Source organism: Cherax quadricarinatus, chromosome 25 (assembly GCF_038502225.1).
Source record: "Cherax quadricarinatus isolate ZL_2023a chromosome 25, ASM3850222v1, whole genome shotgun sequence".
In the NCBI taxonomy this organism is placed as follows: Eukaryota; Metazoa; Arthropoda; class Malacostraca; order Decapoda; family Parastacidae; genus Cherax; species Cherax quadricarinatus.
The window spans coordinates 2,104,256-2,126,497 of record NC_091316.1 but is presented as its reverse complement, the minus strand read 5'-3'; the positions used below and the strand labels follow the sequence as shown (position 1 = coordinate 2,126,497).

The window sequence follows — 22,242 nt, the reverse complement described above, 5'->3', positions numbered from 1 at the left end:
TTTTGTAATATAAAGTCACAATACCATAACTGAAACAATTCACAGCTAACCTATAATTTAAAGGGAAGCTTTAGAGAGAGTTTCATCCTGGACCATTATTAAGTTGCAACTCACTTTGTTTTTCAGTTTTTGACCAACTTTGCTCCACTCAGCCACTTGCTCTTTACAACTGCATACAGGCTACTTTAAGCTCTCTTTTCTAAAGCAACTATATAGTAAGATTTTTTGTAAATGCAATTGATAGCAACCATATGCATAGTTCTTACTTCTGATTAAGTTCTCACTTTACCACCCATCTTCATGCCAGTTCTGTTATTGTCTTAAGGATCAAAGTTTGGATGAAATTTGTATTATTATCACATACTTTTTGGATAATTATATTACCATTCTCTGCATGTTATCATTCAACTTTAAAAACATCTTACATATCAGCATTCTATTACATTCTGGTCTCAGTGATTTTGAAACTCCTTGCACAACCAATTTTTTCTGCATATTATATGCAGCTCTTCAAATTTTAGGTATACATATGCTGTATGTATTTACACCCTCAGAACTGCTATATTCCAAGAGATACAAACCAGCTTCTCTCAGATTTAATGTTGCATGCCCTATTATGTATGTTTCTATTGCCTTGTATGTACATTTCTTTTTTTATGAAAACATCTTCCTTTTATGTTTCATAATACTTTCTCAAGCCAAGATAGAAATAAGGATAATGGAATAAACATGTAAGCCATTGATATATCTATTTCAAGAATCATTTTTATAAATGTGTATTGAGGCATTTATATTTTTTATTAATATAATCATGCACATATGTTGACACGTACAATTAGTGTAATGTGATCTCAACTTCAGTTAATTTTTATGTACAGTACTGAAGATTATCTGTTCACATAATTTGTATGCAAATACAGTATTGATTTTATTCACATTAATAAATTTACTTCTGCCTTATATGATTACATACTACAGTATATGGTTTTATAAGGGCAGTGCTCTTTTGGATACTATATATGTGTATTTCCCAAAGGAAGGAGCCTTCTGAGCTCCAGGTTTAATTGTTTTGTTGTGTACACATGCAGCAATTCAAACAGGGCTGGTAGCTCTGTATTCAGAGTCCTCGTTGTATGATGATAATAACTTGGAAACAGCTGGAGATCTCATGCAAAATAAATCAGGTAGAATTTCTTACTCAGTGATATCCTGTATGTTTTAGATTTCATTTTCTTTCAACTGTACATTGCACTTGCATGCTCTTTCTTGTTTCACTGTAACCTTTTATACCTACTATACATTGCTTCCATTCAGTAATAATTTAAGCCAGCTTACAAAAATTTTCCCAACTGCTTTCTCAACCATCTGGTTTTTCTTCACTTTGCATTTTTCATGAAGCATTTCTGATCATGATACTATTTATTATTTTGTTTACATTCGGTATAGTATCCCTCGTAACAAGTTTTCCGAACATTAAATCCTTATTATTTGTAAATACCATAATAAAGCCTTTGCTGTTAGGGAATTATCACACCAGTTGATTACTGAATAAGAGGCAAGGCCCAGGAGCTTGTACTCATTCCCTGCATGGAGTGTACATTTAAGCATGTACATAAAACCTTCTGACGACCATAATTTTAATAGAAATGCAAGTTTTTTATTTTTTTATTCAGATATCTTATCCTACCTTCTCTTTTGTTTTCATTCAAGGTTTAAATCTTGTTTCTTATTAGTTATTTATTCATTTGGGAAAAAAATATCAAGAGCAGGCAGCAATATTTTTTTTAGTTTGATTCTCTTGCTATATATTAAGGGTACATATGCAGTAGTTATCTAGTCATTTCTGTCCATCTTTTAAATCTATCCATTGATCTTTCCACATCACACGCTCAGACAACCACATCTGACAGACAAGTCATTGATTTTTGTGCTGTGATCAGCAGTGGTGCCAATTGCTATCATATTTGCATGTTTTAGATACTGTTGTCTATAGCACCACACATCAGTGTTTTCTTCATTCCACACCTTTACCTTAAGGTTAACAGCATCACTGAATGAGTCATCGTATGACAAAGACCCATGATAGGCAGTTTTCCTCTGTGAATGCAGCACCATAACAATGCATCACACATAGCTGGAAGCACCAATATACAGTATAATTTTTGACAACTGAAGGAGTTGGAAGGTAACAGAATTGCTTGGATTTTTTTTTTTGCTTTATCATACACAGTAATAAGATCAAATAAGTAGCATATAAAGTAAATTATATTTTTATACTATATAGTTGTGAATTATTTATGCCAGTTATAAATTTGTAGAACAGCAAAAATTAGTTTTACCCATTGTCATAATGTATTGCTTATAACTTTGATGGCCTTCATAACAGCTATACAGACTGCACTAGCTGTAGCCTTTGCTCACAATACCTCCAGCTTCAAGAATTCTACACTCTCTGGTGAAGGCAAAGTAGAAGAAGCAGTGACAGAGGAAGTGTGGGTAGAGTGGAATATGTATTCATCAACTGGTTGGATTGGTGTTTTTCTTGGACTTATAAACTTCTTCCTCTTCTTCCCATGTGTTTATCAGGTTAGTCACATTTAGAGTATAAAATAACCTTCATCATTTATAATAAAATTGCAGTGAAAAGTTTTTTTTATTATCTATTGCCTAAGACTTTGACATGCATCTTTAAAGTTATAGTTAATATTTTTCACTAATAAATTTTAAGATTTTTTCCTTTTATCTTAATATCCATTTTACTTCTACAATGTTTCCTTAAAATAGGAATTTTTTTTTATTATGTTGAGTGCTAATTAGTCAAGGGTCTAAAACACAGTAGCTCTAAATAAAGGCTCACCTACTGAGGGGATTGACATTTCCATTACTTTTGTTCTTATATCAGATTTATACACCATATTGCAATTTTTTAGCAGTTTCGATAATTTACAAAGCAAATTATTTATAAACGTAATTTTACAGGAATGCCCAATTGCAGCCAGAGAAGCAATGCTCCAAAAGAGAATGTTAAAGGATAACAGCACAACACTACCAAAGCCAGATTATGTGTGTGTGATTGGAGTACTTTTCTCTTTTTTCATTTTTCTCTTTATTTATGTATTATTGGAAACTATTATTGTACCTATGTGTATTGATCTGTATGCCTGGTCAGACGAAAAAGCTATAACTATTGTTGGAATTGGTCTTAGTTTGGCAGGTGCATTATCTATAATTATGTATGCACTAACAAGTGTTTTGACGAGACGATTTGACGAACGTAAGGTTTTTATATTTTTAGGATTAATACCAATGACATTAGGTATGATACTTAATTTTCCAATGGGAAATACATATCCTAAAATTAAAAACTGTACAATTGAATCATTGCTTCATGAAAGTTTTGATAGCACTTTGACTTCAATTCCAGATCCTTTAGAATTGTCTTTAACAACATTGCCAGGAGTACACAATATAGCTAAAAATGAAAAGCAACCTTTTACACTATTACCAGAAGAATTGGGAATAATTAATAAAGAAAGAAGACCTTCAACACCATCAACCATTGTAGAAGAAATGAGTTCCACTAGTAAAATGCCAGAGGCTTCAGTGTTTCTCGGAAAAACTGATAAGATGAACATTATTGATGAAGAAATGGCATTCTCTACAGTCTCATCACTTATGTTGAACACCATTGGCAGTGACATGGAACTTTCAGCACTCATCTCTCAAATGAATACTACAGGTTCAGAAGACAATATTCATGCAAGAAGACGAAGACATATAATTAGAGATGGGGTCTGCCACGATCTGGGGTGCCCACCAGAACAAGAGTGGTGTTATTACACTCCTATTATTGAAATCCCCCAGCTGGCAGTTTCAGCATTTTTAGCAATAATTGGTTACCCTGTTGCTTTTACATTATCAAGTTCATTTTTTTCTAAACTTCTAGGCCCTAAACCTCAAGGAGTTTGGATGGGAATTCTTACCAGCACAGGAGGTTTATCCCGTGTTGTTGGTCCTATATTTGTATCCTACTTGTACACAGCATTGGGTACCAGGTGGACATTTGGTATACTGTTTTTATTAATGTGCATTGTAGTTGTTGAAATCTGTTTCTTATATCCGAAATTGATACCCATGAAAATATGTAGAGCAAAATGATAAAAAGAGAACCACTCGCAGTATTAGATTAGATTTAAAAAACAAATGGTACTTAACCTAATTATCATCAGATATACAAAGTTATTTCTAAAAGCTATTTATACAAATGTTCTACATGTTAAATTTGACATTAAGAATTCTTTTTAAGAAGGAAAAATATCTTACCATGAAAACAAACCTGTGCTTGGTTTAGTGCTTGATTATGATTATAATAATAATCATGGGAAATAGATACACTATTGTATCCTGTACTATTGTTACAGCTAGACAATTAGAATTTAACATGCAGTATAACACAGTATTCAACTTATTTGTAGAACCCTTATCCAATGTTTATTGCAGAAATCTTCAAAGAATAAGTGTTGGGGAGTTTCTGGATTTTTTTTATGATCTATGGCATATTAGGTATAGATTGATTTGGAATGCAGTGATAAAAACACACGTCAACAAGATTAAGTAATACACTGCATGCACTTTGAAAAAGGAGTAGGGATATTGAGGTTTCGTGATTCAACAGAGTCAATCACAATGTTTCTTTCTGGAAAGGCATCTAATCAGAATGATGGTGAAGGTGCTTTCTTCTCTGGATAACCCTTTCTTGGTAAAACATATTGATAAAAACTATATATATATCCATGAAGAGCTACGTAAATTTTTTAAATTATTTAGTTTTTTGTCTTAAAATATTTTCTACTAAATATGTTACTTAACCCAGTGATGACTCAAGAATGTCTTAGTGGTAAGACTTTGGCTCCACTCCAGCCTGTATAAAAATGTATCCATCACATCTTGCTTGTCTCTCCTAATCAGTTGATCAGTGTTAGCTGATGCTGAGCTTACTTTACTTTTCACTTCATTTTTTACAATATTGTAATAAAATTATTCAATGTGGTAACAGTGATGTGTTTCATGTAAAGGACTAATGTGATAATAACCTCTTCAGGATACCCACCTTACTGTACTTAGTGAGGACTGAATTAACATGGAACAGAAGTCAGCCTGGTAAATGCTTACTTAGTGTGGATGCTGAGTATGTCTTTCAAATACTGCCAAGGTTTCTGTTTTCACTTGATGCTATTCAATAATTGTACTGTATGACCCTGGTTTTATGCTTAGTTTTGATTATAATAATAATTTTTTTTTTTTTTTCAACAAGTCGGTCGTCTCCCACCGAGGCAGGGTGACCCAAAAAAGAAAGAAAATCCCCAAAAAGAAAATACTTTCATCATCATTCAACACTTTCACCACACTCACACATTATCACTGCTTTTGCAGAGGTGCTCAGAATACAACAGTTTAGAAGCATATACATATAAAGATACACAACATATCCCTCCAAACTGCCAATATCCCAAACCCCTCCTTAAAGTGCAGGCATTGTACTTCCCATTTCCAGGACTCAAGTCCGACTATATGAAAATAACCGGTTTCCCTGAATCCCTTCACTAAATATTACCCTGCTCACACTCCAACAGATCGTCAGGTCCCAAGTATCATTCGTCTCCATTCACTCCTATCTAACACGCTCATGCATGCTTGCTGGAAGTCCAAGCCCCTCGCCCACAAAACCTCCTTTACCCCCTCTTTCCAACCCTTTCGAGGACAACCCCTACCCCTCTTTCCTTCCCCTATAGATTTATATGCTTTCCATGTCATTCTACTTTGATCCATTCTCTCTAAATGACCAAACCACCTCAGCAACCCCTCTTCTGCCCTCTGACTAATGCTTTTATTAACTCCACACCTTCTCCTAATTTCCACACTCCGAATTTTCTGCATAATATTTACACCACACATTGCCCTTAGACAGGACATCTCCACTGCCTCCAACTGTCTCCTCGCTGCTGCATTTACCACCCAAGCTTCACATCCATATAAGAGTGTTGGTACTACTATACTTTCATACATTCCCTTCTTTGCCTCCATGGATAACGTTTTTTGACTCCACATAATATTATTATTAAATAATTATTCTAGAAAAAGACTAGGAAACAAGTAGTTATATTATTAGAGGTATACCTAGAGTATACCTAGAAGGTGTTGCAGAGGTACATAAAATTTTTTCACTTTTTTTTTTTTCAACAAGTCGACCATCTCCCACCGAGGCAGGGTGACCCAAAAAGAAAATACATTTATCATCATTCAACACTTTCACCTCACTCATACATAATCAGTGTTTTGGGCTAGTAACCCCTTTTCCTGTATAGCCTACTAAAAAGAAATATTTTTTCACATGTCCTTTATTATTATAGATACTCAAACTTTTGTTCACAAGTAGTTACTCTGATTCACTTGAGAAGAGTCACTATGTTTGAACAAAACATCACATACTCTAAAAATAAAGCTTCTTTTGCTTTCTTTAGTCTTTATCACTACTTGTTGCCACAGTTTCACAAATAATTATCTGTGAATCACTGTGATCATCTCTCATTTCTTAAGTTTTATATGACCTCCAATAGGTTTTTCAAGTCATGAATACAGTACTGTAATAAAATGATTTTAAATGATTATTAGTTATGTTATTATTTTATTTGTCATGTGCATAACAGATAAGTGCTTGCACAAATTGTTTATTCCTGAAAAATGAATATCAAATGATTGAATGAGCAATATATTTAATTAACAAGTTATTTATAGTATGCTCAGATGTCTATACTAAATGCCTATTATGAAGAGTTTTGCATCTCCAAGGATCAGGCTCTGAACTATTATACCACTGTATTAACACTGTAACCACACCAAATTATCCTTGAAGTTATGTTTCAGTACCCTTCTACAGAGGTCTCTTGATGCTGGAAAGGGTTCTTGAGACAATTTGGGTCAGTCTAGAGAAATGGAGGATATGTAAAATTCCTTGAATCAAGAACACCTCACCAGCTTTAGGAAACCTTCCTTGAGGTTATTATTATATGCCTGTATCATATCTCATTGCACTTTGCAGCAGGACTATTCATTTAGTTGGAAGACTGGTTGATATATACATCTGTTTTTACTACATTGGTCATTTTCCACCAAGATAAGACCCAAAGAAGGAAACCCATTCACCATCATCATTCAGTATCTCTTTTGCTAGAAGTATACAGACATCGCCCATCCTTCAGTATTGGTGCTGTATGTACTTCCTACCGTCAAAATTGCATCCTCCTTACCCACCCTTCAGGGTGAAAATTACTGCACTTCATGACTCACGAAATTGTAATACAATTGCTAACAAACCATGGTATAGATGAGGTTTGAACCCATTTGTGGTCACAGTGAGACCTATGCTAACTTCCCTATGGTGTATAAATATGCTGAGTTGGATGAATCTTTTTGCCCAGTGGCTCACACACTGGCCTGGAATTTTACGACTCACTCACCATGGGTTCATACCACACCCATACTGTGGTTTACTGTACTTTCTGCCTTCAAAACTGCAACCTCCCCACCCATCCTTCAGAGTACAGGCACTTTACCACCCACTTCCAGCACCCAAATCTGACTAATTGGTCTCCCTAAACGAATTGTAAACCTAAAATCACTTCACCTACATGTATTTACCTTCAGAAAATTAATTTTTATTTCATATATACTTGTATATGGTTATGTACAATTATTATTTATTTCCTCTAAGGTTTAATAAGAAACAAACAGTAATAAATATGTGAGGACTTATGCGTAATGCAAAATATTAGTACATATTCTGTATCACAGTAGAATCCTCGTGTCCACTGATTCGGTATCCACTTTTTCAGTTATCCAGTTTACTATGGCCCAAAAATGCTTCATATTTTTTTTTTTTTTTATTAACACATCAGCCTTCTCCCACCAAGGCAGGGTGGCCCAAAAAAGAAAATCTTTCATCATCATCATTCACTTTATCACTGTCATGCCAAAGGCACGCTTACACTACAGTTATAAAACTGTAACATTAACACCCCTCCTTCAGAGTGCAGACACTGTACTTCCCATCTCCAGGACTCGAGTCTGACCTGCCGGTTTCTCTGACTCCCTTCATAAATGTTACTTTGCTCGCACTCCAACAGCACGTCAAGTCCTAAAAAAAACATTCATCTCCATTCGTTCCTATCTAACATGCTCATGCATGCTTGCTGGAAGTCAGAGCCCCTCACACACAAAACCACCTCTACCCCCTCCCTCCAACCATTCCTAGGCTGACCCCTACCCCGCCTTCACTACAGATTTATACATTCTTGAAGTCATTCTATTTCGTTTCATCCTCTCTGCACGTCCCAACCATCTCAGTAACCCCTCCTCAGCCCTCTGGATAATAGTTTTGGTAATTCCGGGCCTCCTCCTAATTTCCAAACTACGAATTCTCTGCATTATATTCACACGACACATTGCCTTCAGATATGACATCTCCACTGCCTCCAGCCTTCTTCTTGTTGCAACATTCACCACCGATGTTTCACACCCATGTAAGAGCATTGTTATAACTATACTCTCGTACATTTCCCTCTTTGCTTCCCTGGACAAAGTTCTTTGTCTCCAGAGGCTACTCAGTGCACCATTCACCTTTTTCCTCATCAATTCTGTGATTCACCTCAAATTTCACAGACCCATCTGCTGACATGTACACTCCTAAATATCTGAATACATTCACCTCCTCCATACTTTCTTCCTAAGAGAAACCACGTAGTGCTTCCCATCATTGAAAAAGTGCGTAATTTATTTTGCATAATTTATCAATTAAACTTTATAATAGGTATGTATAGGGCTTATATATAGGGTTTGCTAGTATCCACGATTTCGGTATCTATGGCAGGTCCTTGGAACGTATCCCCCACAGATACAGGGGTCATACTGTACAAAAAAAATTCTATACAGATGTCATATTACTTATTCTGCTCGCAAGTTGAACAAAATGGTACAAGAGCCAAGACCTAAGCAGAGATGGATACTATAATTTTGCTTAATAGAGATTCTTTGAAAACACAATAGAACTTAATGCTAATTTGCACAACTTTTTCACAAGTTTACTAACCATAAAGTACTGTGCACCCCTTCCAATAGGGCTTACAACTAGAAAATTATATATGTACACTTGCCACAACAAAATACATACATTGCTTCTAGACACAAGACAAGAAATAAGTGTCTGATATGTCACATGTTCAAGCTATCCTCATCAGGAACTCCATGCAAATAAAAGGCCTTAAAATTTGGAACCCTTCCAGAAGATGCAGAAAGTTTCCCCTTCAGCCATCTTCTCCAGAAATATACTTAAAAGGCACCTCTTAAGCCTGACCTGAGCCCTTCTTAGATAAACTGTTAAAACCTTTTGCTCCAAATCATGTTTGTAATTATACTGATGTTCTCACTGTTACCAATCTGTTTCAATGTGTGTATCAACTGAGAATATGTTCTACATTAGTATTCACTAATCCCAATGTTATACCATATTATTACACAAGAACTAAACTAACCTGTTGTACAGTTGTCCAGTAATTATAAATTAAAGGCTGCCTGAAATGCTCTGTATAACAAGGGGCTTTCTATAAAGCAGTGTATATGTTACTTAATCCTGCATCACTTGTGTACTGTACCATACTTTATATAAATGAAGTTGTTTGTTAAACCTGGGGAAATGGACAACAGGATTTCTTTTAAAATAGGAATTGTTATATTAGGTTTTACTGTATTTATTGTATAGTGCAACCTCCAAATTCACCAGAACTATGTTCCTAGAATCTAGAGTTAGCCAATACAGTACCACCAAAGTTTCCATATGCAGTAATTTAATTTTCTTAAAAACATAGTACTTATTAGTATACAGTATATTTATTCTTTCTTTCAACAAACTGGCTGTATCCCACCAAGGCAGGGTGGCCCAAAAAGAAAAACAATGGTTTCTCTTTTTAAATTTAGTATTATATACAGGAGAAGGGGTTACTAGCCCCTTGCTCCCAGCATTTTAGTCACATCTGACGACACACATGGCTTACGGAGGAAGAATTCTGTTCCACTTACCCATGGAGACAAGCAGAAATAAACAAGAAGAAGAACTAGTAAGTCAACAGAAGAAAACCAGAGGGGTATGTATATACATGTACATATGTGCTTGTACATGCATGTGTAGTGTGACCTAAATGTAAGTATACACAAATAACCCGCACATAGAAGAGAGGAGCTTACGACGACGTTTCGGTCCGACTTGGACCATTTACAAAGTCGAAGCCAGGGCTAAGATTCATACAAGGAAAGTTGCGTATTAGAGAGGATTCAACTAGATGGTGACTGTTAGAGTTGGAAGCAGGGAAGACAGTTTTAGCAGAAGACCAGTCAATAGGATGGCTGTGATCTCTGACATGACAGAACAGAGCATTGTTAGTGTCGGCAAGCCTAACACTATTTTTGTGCTCCCTAAGTCCTCCTGTCCTCTTCAATACTTTGGAGAAACTGGTCGATCTCTTTCTGACAGACTTAGGGAGCACAAAAATAGCGTTAGGCTTGCCGACACTACCACCACTACTACCACCACCACTACTACTACCACTACTACTACCACTACTACTACTACTACCACTACTACTACTACCACTACTACCACTACTACTACCACTACTACCACTATTACTACCACCACCACTACCACTACTACTACCACCACTACTACTACTACCACCACCACTACTACCTCTTCCTGCCTATATATAGCCGTCCTGCTCCACTTCGGGTTAGTGTGACTTTGTAAATGGTCCAAGTCGAACCGAAACGTCGTCGTAAGCTCCTCTCTTCTATGTGCGGGTTATTTGTGTATCGTTCCAGTCATGGTATTGTGCCTTTTTTTTTTTTTTTTTGTTATAAATGTAAGTAGAAATAGCAAGACATACCTGAAGTCTTGCATGTTTATGAAACAGAAAAAAGACACCAGCAATCCTACCATCATGTAAAACAATTACAGGTTTCCTTTTCACACTCACTTGGCAGGATGATAGTACCTCCCTGGGTGGTTGCTGTCTAACAACCTACTACCTTCAATATAGTATATTATATTCATGAAAAGCTGCTAAATGCCCATTTTTCTATTATATAAGTCATTTGCTGTAGATGAATTGTGTCTTGCTTTATCTGTCAAGTACAGCACAAATAGGTCTGGCCAGAGGCTGGATGGAGGACTGCATGAACACATCCTTGCCAGGAAGACACCAACAAGCTACAATATTTGTTTACAACACTAGTGTATACAATATACTATAAATTTTTTAACACTTGAGTTGTCTCCCACGAAGGTAGAGTAACCCCATAAAAGAAACACTTTCAATATCATTCATTCATTTATTAGTTGTCTTGCCAGAAGTGAGCAGGCATCACAATTCAGATGACCCTCTGAGCTGCAACATCCTCCCCCCTTCAGAGTGCAGGCACTGTACTTCCTACCTCCAGGACTTCTCCAGCTAACCAGTTTACCTTATATCCCTTCATAAATATTACCATGCTTGCACTCTTAGCCGAACATCAAGCCATAAAAACCACTTGTCTCCAATCTCTCTGATCTAATGCGCTCACACAAGTCTGCTGGATCCTCAAGTACGATGCTTACACTATCCATATCCATGGTATGTCGTCTTTTTTTTTTTTATAATTTTACTGTGTTTATCTGCAGTCTGATCAGTCTGCCATTTTATATTTACGGTATGTTTGATTTAGTATTCATAACAAAGCATTTATGTGCCCTGTTTATTTTATTGAAAGCTCCAACTGGTAGAGGAGCACCCTGTGGGTAGAGGGGAACCCTGTGGGTAGAGTGGCACCCTGTGGGTAGAGTGGCACCCTGTGGGGAGCAGCACTGTGGGGGAGTGGCATCCTGGGAGTAGTACACCGTGTGGGTAGAGTGGCACCCTGTGGGTGCCACTCTACCTACTGCCGATAAATACAGTAAAATATAATAAAAAAATGACATACCATGGATATGGATAGTGTATGCATCGTACTTGAGGATCCAGCAGACTTGTGTGAGTGCATTGGATCTCTACCTACTGCACAGTATAAGAAAAATTTAAATGTTCACTCATTATTATAAGGTTTTTCTTAAAAAACTTTATTGTCAGTAAGCACAACTTGTTGTAGGTAGCTTTAGTTTCTTTGGTTAGTGTTTATATTAGATCTAAAATATAGAATGCTGCATAATACACGATAAATTGAGTTCTGAGAGAAAACACCAAATGCTATATGGCTGTGCAATTTATAAGAATTTTATAAATAATGTTAAATATTTTTGTATTAATAAATTAAAAAATAATTAATTAAAATAAAATGTTTATTTTCCCTGAAGATGGTATATTGTGTCAAGCACTGGCTCAACTGCCATACCACACTGAATGCATTGCTTCCCATCCGGTCAGCAAAGTTAAGCAACGCTGAGTTTGGTTAGTACTTGGATGGGTGACCGCTAGGGAACACCAAATGCTGTTGGCATAAATCTTTAAGTCAGTACCTGACCAGCCATGTGGGTAGAGTGGCACCCACAGGGTGCCACTCTACCCACACGGTGCTACTACTCACAGGATGCCACTTCCCCACAGTGCTGCTCTCCCCACAGGGTGCCATTCTACCTGTGGAAAATACTGTATATATTTTCCAGAAATACAGTTATATGTAAATAGATGGCCATACTGTATTTAATATTTGTCATAGAAAATGGGAAACTGAGCCTGCGTCTGCACAGAAGGACAGTCGCCATTGTTGTTTGAATTTGGATTAGAAACGGTGTAATGGGAAGAATTTTTCGTGCTCTAGAGGTTAAAATTGGGTTGACACCTCTCAAATAGGAGGTGAAATTGTTGGATGTGCATTCCTGCATAACTTGAGATATCTGAGGTTCCTGGAGCTGTCTTGTCCAGTCGCCTGATAAGTCTGTTATGTTTAACTCTGGCCAGTGTTATTTTCATAGATAGACAGTGAGGTTTTCTGAGTATGATACACATTAATCTCCAGTCAAATTGGTGAGTGTTATGATTAAGATATATTCTCCTGTTGTTGTATATATATATATATATATATATATATATATATATATATATATATATATATATATATATATATATATATATATATATATATATATATATATATATTTCAAGTCGGTCGTCTCCCACCGAGGCAGGGTAACCCAAAAAAGAAAGAAAATCCCCAAAAAGAAAATACTTTCATCATCATTCAACACTTTCACCACACGCACACATTATCACTGCTTTTGCAGAGGTGCTCAGAATACAACAGTTTAGAAGCATATACATATAAAGATACACAACATATCCCTCCAAACTGCCAATATCCCAAACCCCTCCTTTAAAGTGCAGGCATTGTACTTCCCATTTCCAGGACTCAAGTCCGACTATATGAAAATAACTGGTTTCCCTGAATCCCTTCACTAAATATTACCCTGCTCACACTCCAACAGATCGTCAGGTCCCAAGTATCATTCGTCTCCATTCACTCCTATCTAACACGCTCATGCACGCTTGCTGGAAGTCCAAGCCCCTCGCCCACAAAACCTCCTTTACCCCCTCTTTCCAACCCTTTCGAGGACGACCCCTACCCCTCTTTCCTTCTCCTATAGATTTATATGCTTTCCATGTCATTCTACTTTGATCCATTCTCTCTAAATGACCAAACCACCTCAACAACCCCTCTTCTGCCCTCTGACTAATGCTTTTATTAACTCCACACCTTCTCCTAATTTCCACACTTCGAATTTTCTGCATAATATTTACACCACACATTGCCCTTAGACAGGACATCTCCACTGCCTCCAACCGTCTCCTTGCTGCTGCATTTACCACCCAAGCTTCATATCCATATAAGAGTGTTGGTACTACTATACTTTCATACATTCCCTTCTTTGCCTCCATAGATAACGTTTTTTGACTCCACATATACCTCAATGCACCACTCACCTTTTTTCCCTCATCAATTCTATGATTAACCTCATCCTTCATAAATCCATCCGCCGACACGTCAACTCCCAAGTATCTGAAAACATTCACTTCTTCCATACTCCTCCCCAATTTGATATCCAATTTTTCTTTATCTAAATCATTTGATACCCTCATCACCTTACTCTTTTCTATGTTCACTTTCAACTTTCTACCTTTACACACATTCTCAAACTCATCCACTAACCTTTGCAATTTTTCTTTAGAATCTCCCATAAGCACAGTATCATCTGCAAAAAGTAACTGTGTCAATTCCCATTTTGAATTTGATTCCCCATAATTTAATCCCACCCCTCTCCCGAACACCCTATATATATATATATATATATATATATATATATATATATATATATATATATATATATATATATATATATATATATATATGTATATTTTTTTTTTTTTTTTTTTTAAACAAGTCGGTCGTCTCCCACCGAGGCAGGGTGACCCAGAAAAAAGAAAGAAAATCCCCAAAAAGAAAATACTTTCATCATCATTCAACACTTTCACCACACTCACACATTATCACTGCTTTTGCAGAGGTGCTCAGAATACAACAGTTTAGAAGCATATACGTATAGAGATACACAACATATCCCTCCAAACTGCCAATATCCCAAATCCCTCCTTTAAAGTGCAGGCATTGTACTTCCCATATATATATATATATATATATATATATATATATATATATATATATATATATATATATATATATATATATATATATATATATATATATATCATTTATTATTTTTAATATACAGTCCACAAATTTATATATTTACCAGAATTCCTGGCGATGTATATTTCATTTATAATTAATAGGTCCAGAGCAACTTGTGGATATGACAGTGGTAGGTATCGAAGGGGGACATTTTCTGCGGCCTAGGTGTCCCAAATTCCTACTTGTCTAACTGATAAATAATAATTATCTTTGTTCATTTACTGTTATGTACATAATGATACATTCAGATAAATGTAATTTTCCACACTACCCACAGGGTGCTACTCTACCCACAGGGTTCCCCTCTACCCACAGGGTGCTCCTCTACCTACAGAGTACTACTACCCACAGGATGCCAATACCCACAGGTTGCCACTACCCACAGGGTGCCACTACCCACAGGGTCCCACTACCCACAGGTTGCCACTCTACCCACAGTGTCTACTCACAGGGTGCCACTACCTCCACAGGGTGGCACTATACCTACAGGGTGCCATTCTACCCACAGGGTGCCTCTACCTACAGAGTGCCACTCTACCCAGAGGGTGCCACTACCCACAGGGTGTCACTACTCATAGTGCCACTACCGACTGGGTGCCACTCTACCCATAAGGTGCCACTACCCACAGGGTGCCACTACCCACAGTGCCACTACCCATTGGGTGCCACTACCCATAGGGTGCCACTACCCACAGGGTGCCACTCTACCCACAGGGTGCCACTACCCATAGAGTGCCACTACCCATAAGGTGTTACTCTACCCGCAGAGTGCCACTATCCACAGGGTGCCACTACCCATTGGGTGCCACTACCCATAGGGTGCCACTACTCACAGGGTGCCACTACCCACAGGGTGCCACTCACAGTTACTTGCCTGACAAAGAACCCAGCATCGACATAAATGGTGAGAATATTTCTCGAGTCTAAATTTGCTCACACTTACGGCCAATGGGATGGAGTGAATTATGTATATAGATTGGGGACTGTGAAAAAATGGACTGGATAGTTTTACTTGCTTTGTGAGCATGACTTATATTATGAAAGTGCTGTGTTGTCTAGTGGCTAGGATACGTGGCTCTCACCCGTGAGGGCCCGGATTCGATTCCCGGCATCGGAAAGTTTTCACGGACCCCAATGTAAATAAATCAAAAGCCACAACAAAAATAGGTAATTTACAAATATGTAACTGTACATTTACACATGTGTAACTTATGTGTGCCTGTACCTAAGACTTAGTAAGTCAGTTACTAGTCACGAGAGTATCTGGTCGACAATGTTAGCAATATTATGTGTGATGAATGGTTTTGAAAACCGACAAGTTGAAGAATTGAGACACATATACAACATACAGGAGTTTGATTACCTCAAACTCCTCCTCTCCTTACCCATTTCTACTGTATATTGGACTGATGAAGCCACTGTCTGGCGAAACGTTTCTTCAATAAAGATTCCTGTATGTTGTATAATTGTCAATTCTTCAGCAATGTTAGGTGCTTAATAAAGCTCTCAACAGCTGACTGGTGCTTTGTGAAAACTTAAAATAAAAAGAAACATCACATTCACCATCACATCACCATCTACACCACCACTATCACCGTCACAATCACCAATCACCACTACCATCACCACCACAATCACCACTACCACCACAATCAATCACTACCACCACAATCACCACTACCACCACAATCACTACTATCACCACTACCACCACAATCACTACCACCACAATTACTACTACCACTACAATCACTAATACCACCACAATCACCACTACCACCACAATCACTACCACCACAATTACTACTACCACTACAATCACTAATACCACCACAATCACCACTACCACCACGATCACTACCAACACAATTACTACTACCACCACAATCACTACTACCACCACAATCACCACTACCACCACGATCACTACCAACACAATTACTACTACCACTACAATCACTAATACCACCACAATCACCACTACCACCACAATCACTACCACCACAATTACTACTACCACTACAATCACTAATACCACCACAATCACTGCTACCACCACAATCACCACTTCCACCACAATCACTACCACCACAATCACCACTACCACCACAATCACCACTACCACCACAATCACCACTACCACCACAATCACTACCACCATAATTACTACTACCACTACAATCACTAATACCACCACAATCACCACTACCACCACAATCACTACCACCACAATTACTACTACCACTACAATCACTACTACCACCACAGTCACTACTATTACCACAATCACCATTACCCGGTGGCCTGGTGGCTAAAGCTCCAGCTTCACACACGGAGGGCCCGGGTTCGATTCCCGGCGGGGTGGAAACATTTCGACACGTTTCCTTACACCTGTTGTCCTGTTCACCTAGCAGCAAATAGGTACCTGGGTGTTAGTCGACTGGTGTGGGTCGCATCCTGGGGGACAAGATTAAGGACCCCAATGGGAATAAGTTAGACAGTCCTCGATGACGCACTGACTTTCTTGGGTTATCCTGGGTGGCTAACCCTCCGGGGATTAAAAATCCGAACGAAATCTTATCTTATCTTACCACCACAATCACCACTACCACCACAATCACCACCACTGTCACAGCTACAAAAATGACTACCAACACCAGCAGTATCACCACCACTATTACTACCATCATCATCACGACTCGCCATCATCCCCGTCACCATCTCGCACCATTATTTCCATCAACACAACTGTGATGAGTGCCTCTTTCCATAATATTCGGTATTCAGACGTGGGTCATGCCTCTTCATCTTAGTCGGGAATTAATGAATTAAGATCTTTAAATAATATAAGCAAAAAATCAACGTGCATTCAAGTGTGATCCATGTCTGTATAAATGTATTATGTAGCAATAAACTTGAATTTGAATTTAAAATCAGATGTTATGGTTGGAAGGAGGAAGAAGAGAAGTTAACAAGGTCTGAGACCAGAGACAAGAGGTCTCAGGTGTCAGGCTGACAGTGGAACCTGGAACACTCTGTAGATTAAAGCTATAAGTGGTATCATTCGTCCAGTACTTTAGCTAGTTTAGTTGAACCTCCTAAGCGGTTAGCTTACTGCGGTTCGTACGTTGCTTTTTCGTGCGGCCCGACAGTAACAGCCTGGTTGATCAGGCCCTGATCCCCCGCGAGGCCTGGTCATGGACTGGGCCGCGGGGTCGTTGACCCCCGGAAAATCCTCCATTATTTATATCCCTCACAGAATGCATAAATATATTTTTCCCTGTAACATAATGTTATTTTCTGAGTTGTTAAATATTAATTGATCGAGGAATTATACAACCACCCATTCTGGTATTAATAAAGTAAGTGTATTCCTTTCATTTTATTCTTTTTTTATTGTATTTCTTCTTAACTTCTTAATGTATATTACTGAGTTATCTACCAAGAGGTGAAGAGGCTCTCACTCTGTTGTAGAAAGTGGTAATCTAAGTGTCTTGTGAAATGGGGGGGCGAGGTGTTGTTCCTCCCCTGAGTAAGTGATTGACTGATTACTCACGATAAGAATTTGTTTAAGTGGCGGAAATCTATAAGTGGCCGCTTAAGTGGTATATTACTAATTAAAATTCTCAGGAGTAAATAGGAAGCCCGTTCCTTACCCTTAGTATGACATCATCATCTGTATCACCATCATCAACAATGCAGTGTATACTGAAGTGCAGTATGATGCAGCAGCTGTGGTGAAGACGGCTGTTCCTATTTATAAAGTATAGGTGGGTCTGGCATGTGTGTGTGTGCGTGTGTACTCATCTATATATGGTTACAGGGGTCGAGTCTTAGCTCCTGGCCCCCGCCTCTCAATTTGCGGCTTGCCAGAGTCACTCTTCTAGCCTGGTGACTCAGCCCTATCGTACATCCTTAAAACTGTGTATGGAGTCCACCACCACCACTTCTTCATCTAAGTCATTCCGCTTCTTAACCACCCTGAGAGTGAAGAAATACTTCCTGACATCCCTGAGAGTCCTGATGTACCCCCGAGTAGTGATTCTCATAGTTATGGCTTTGTTAATGGACCTGAGGACGCCATCGGTTAGCCACGTTTATTTAATCTCTTTGTTGTTACCGTTTTGTCTTTTGATGGGTAGTGTCTGTTATGTGAAGGAATATATGAACACTTAGAGTTAATATCTTGGCAACTGTGCAATTCTCTCTGCCAGTCAATGTTGTTGACTGAGTGGCTCACTGATGCCTCATCATGGAGCCTCAAGATTTTAAGTTTCATGGGGTAATTTTGATAAATTGGTGACTATGAAGGTGAGGCAGTGGTCAGTAGTATTGTTTGTGACAATGTTTGAGCAGCTGGAATGTATAATAACAACCATCATAACTACCGCTATAATAACCCCCACACAAAAACTATCACCACAACTGTACCATCACCATTATACCCGCCATACAAACCAGTACTATCATAACCACCATCCACACCAGCACCATCATAACCACTATGCACACTAGCACCATCATAACCATCCACACCAGCACCACCATAACCGCCATGCACCAGGAAAATCATAACCACCATGCACACCAGCACCATCATAACCATCCACACCAGCACCATCATAACCACCATCCACACCAGCACCATTATAACTATGTGTGTGTGTGAGGGAAGTGAGTCATGGTAGGCGCCAGGGTATTGATTGACCCAAGTAATTATAGATCTACTTCAGCCTCACAACCATGACCATCTTTACCTCTTATAATAATAATAATAATAATAATAATAATAATAATAATAATAATAATAATAATAACAATAATAATAACACTACCATCCACAACAACAAGCACAAGGTCTTGAGTGTTCCTGTACAAGGATGTACAACTCCTTGGAGAATCCCCTTTAAGTCGTTAGGTCAATACAGCTGCAACAGTGATGGGAGAGAGAGAGAGAGGGGGGGGGAGGGAAACAAGAGAGAATGATGAATATTAACCCATAAAGAAAAACAGGGAATAAGTCAGAGTAATAAATAAGAGGCAAAGCAATAAAAATGAAAATTTAGTGTAAATATGCATTGCCTTGCTAATGAAGACATTCCTTGCAATGAGGCGGCCTCTGATGCTGTGGAATATCGAGTTCTCTCCATATGTTAAGTATTTTGATGGTATATAGACTTCTTAGGATGATCCTAATGGTATTATTCAACATTTTTAAATCCGGCAATATGTTAGAGACCAGAGTAAGAAGGTGTAGTGTAGTCAACTAGGGATCTAAGGAATGTGCAGTACATCACCTTCAAAATTATGACATTTGCCTGATGGCTGGGTCCAAACTCACACTCACACGAGCTTTTAAATCTCTGCACAAAATTCAATTTAAACCAGCAAATAATAGAGCCTACTAGAATGGAGAATACACTAGACCTCATCTTCACTAACAATGATGATCTGATAAGAAATGTCACCATATCAAAAACGATATACTCAGATCACAACATAATTGAGGTTCAGACATGTATGCGTGGAGCCCCAGACCGACAAAATGAGATTAGTCACGAGGGAGCATTCACCAAATTCAACTTCAATAACAAAAACATAAAGTGGGACCAAGTAAACCAAGTCCTAACCGATATAAGCTGGGAAGATATACTAAGCAACACAGACCCCAACTTATGCCTAGAACAGATTAACTTGGTGGCACTCGATGTATGCACAAGACTTATTCCTCTAAGAAAAAGGAGGAGTAGATGTAAAATAGAAAGAGACAGGCGCTCTCTTTACAGGCGACGGAAAAGAATAACAGAGCGGCTAAAAGAGGTCAATCTATCTGAAATGCGTAGGGAGACACTGGTCAGAGAAATAGCAAACATCGAACTTAAGCTAAAGGAATCTTATAGGAGTCAGGAATCGCGGGAAGAACTAAAAGCCATAAATGAAATCGAAAGAAACCCAAAGTATTTCTTCTCCTATGCCAAATCAAAGTCGAGAACAACGTCCAGTATTGGGCCCTTACTTAAACAAGATGGGTTCTACACAGATGACAGCAAGGAAATGAGTGAGCTACTCAAGTCCCAATATGACTCAGTTTTTAGCAAGCCACTAACCAGACTGAGAGTCGAAGATCAAAATGAATTTTTTATGAGAGAGCCACAGAATTTGGTTAACACAAGCCTATCTGATGTTATCCTGACGCCAAATGACTTCGAACAGGCGATAAATGACATGCCCATGCACTCTGCCCCAGGGCCAGACTCATGGAACTCCGTGTTCATCAAGAACTGCAAGAAGCCCCTATCACGAGCCTTTACCATCCTATGGAGAGGGAGCATGGACACGGGGGTCGTCCCACAGTTACTAAAAACAACAGACATAGCCCCACTCCACAAAGGGGGCAGTAAAGCAACAGCAAAGAACTACAGACCGATAGCACTAACATCCCATATCATAAAAATCTTTGAAAGAGTCCTAAGAAGCAAAATCACCACCCATCTAGAAACCCATCAGTTACACAACCCAGGGCAACATGGGTTTAGAACAGGTCGCTCCTGTCTGTCTCAACTATTGGATCACTACGACAAGGTCCTAGATGCACTAGAAGACAAAAAGAATGCAGATGTAATATATACAGACTTTGCAAAAGCCTTCGACAAGTGTGACCATGGCGTAATAGCGCACAAAATGCGTGCTAAAGGAATAACAGGAAAAGTCGGTCGATGGATCTATAATTTCCTCACTAACAGAACACAGAGAGTAGTAGTCAACAGAGTCAAGTCCGAGGCAGGCACGGTGAAAAGCTCTGTTCCACAAGGCACAGTACTCGCTCCCATCTTGTTCCTCATCCTCATATCTGACATAGACAAGGATGTCAGCCACAGCACCGTGTCTTCCTTTGCAGATGACACCCGAATCTGCATGACAGTGTCTTCCATTGCAGACACTGCAAGGCTCCAGGCGGACATCAACCAAATCTTTCAGTGGGCTGCAGAAAACAATATGAAGTTCAACGATGAGAAATTTCAATTACTCAGATATGGTAAACACGAAGAAATTAAATCTTCATCAGAGTACAAAACAAATTCTGGCCACAAAATAGAGCGAAACACCAACGTCAAAGACCTGGGAGTGATCATGTCGGAGGACCTCACCTTCAAGGACCATAACATTGTATCGATCGCATCTGCTAGAAAAATGACAGGATGGATAATGAGAACCTTCAAAACGAGGGATGCCAAGCCCATGATGACACTCTTCAGGTCACTTGTTCTATCTAGGCTGGAATATTGCTGCACACTAACAGCACCTTTCAAGGCAGGTGAAATTGCTGACCTAGAAAATGTACAGAGAACCTTCACGGCGCGCATAACGGAGATAAAACACCTCAATTACTGGGAGCGCTTAAGGTTCCTGAACCTG

General features: G+C 38.5%; 1 protein-coding gene and 1 pseudogene across 6 annotated transcripts in view; both read left to right on the top strand.

Annotated features, from left to right (window-relative positions):
- LOC128689963 (major facilitator superfamily domain-containing protein 8) overlaps positions 1-12,418 on the top strand; it is a 76,377-nt gene extending 63,959 nt beyond the window's left edge. For all 6 annotated transcript variants that reach the window (XM_070088548.1, XM_070088546.1, XM_070088545.1 and 3 more), the window contains 2 exons: positions 2,387-2,586; positions 2,980-12,418. In XM_070088548.1, coding sequence (XP_069944649.1) covers positions 2,387-2,586; positions 2,980-4,158 — 1,379 coding nt within the window. In that variant the 3' untranslated portion in view covers positions 4,159-12,418. The remainder of the gene's footprint in view (positions 1-2,386; positions 2,587-2,979) is intronic.
- A 42-nt stretch (positions 12,419-12,460) lies between these two features.
- LOC128690079 (5S ribosomal RNA) lies at positions 12,461-12,579 on the top strand (annotated as a pseudogene).
- Positions 12,580-22,242: the final 9,663 nt, after the last annotated feature.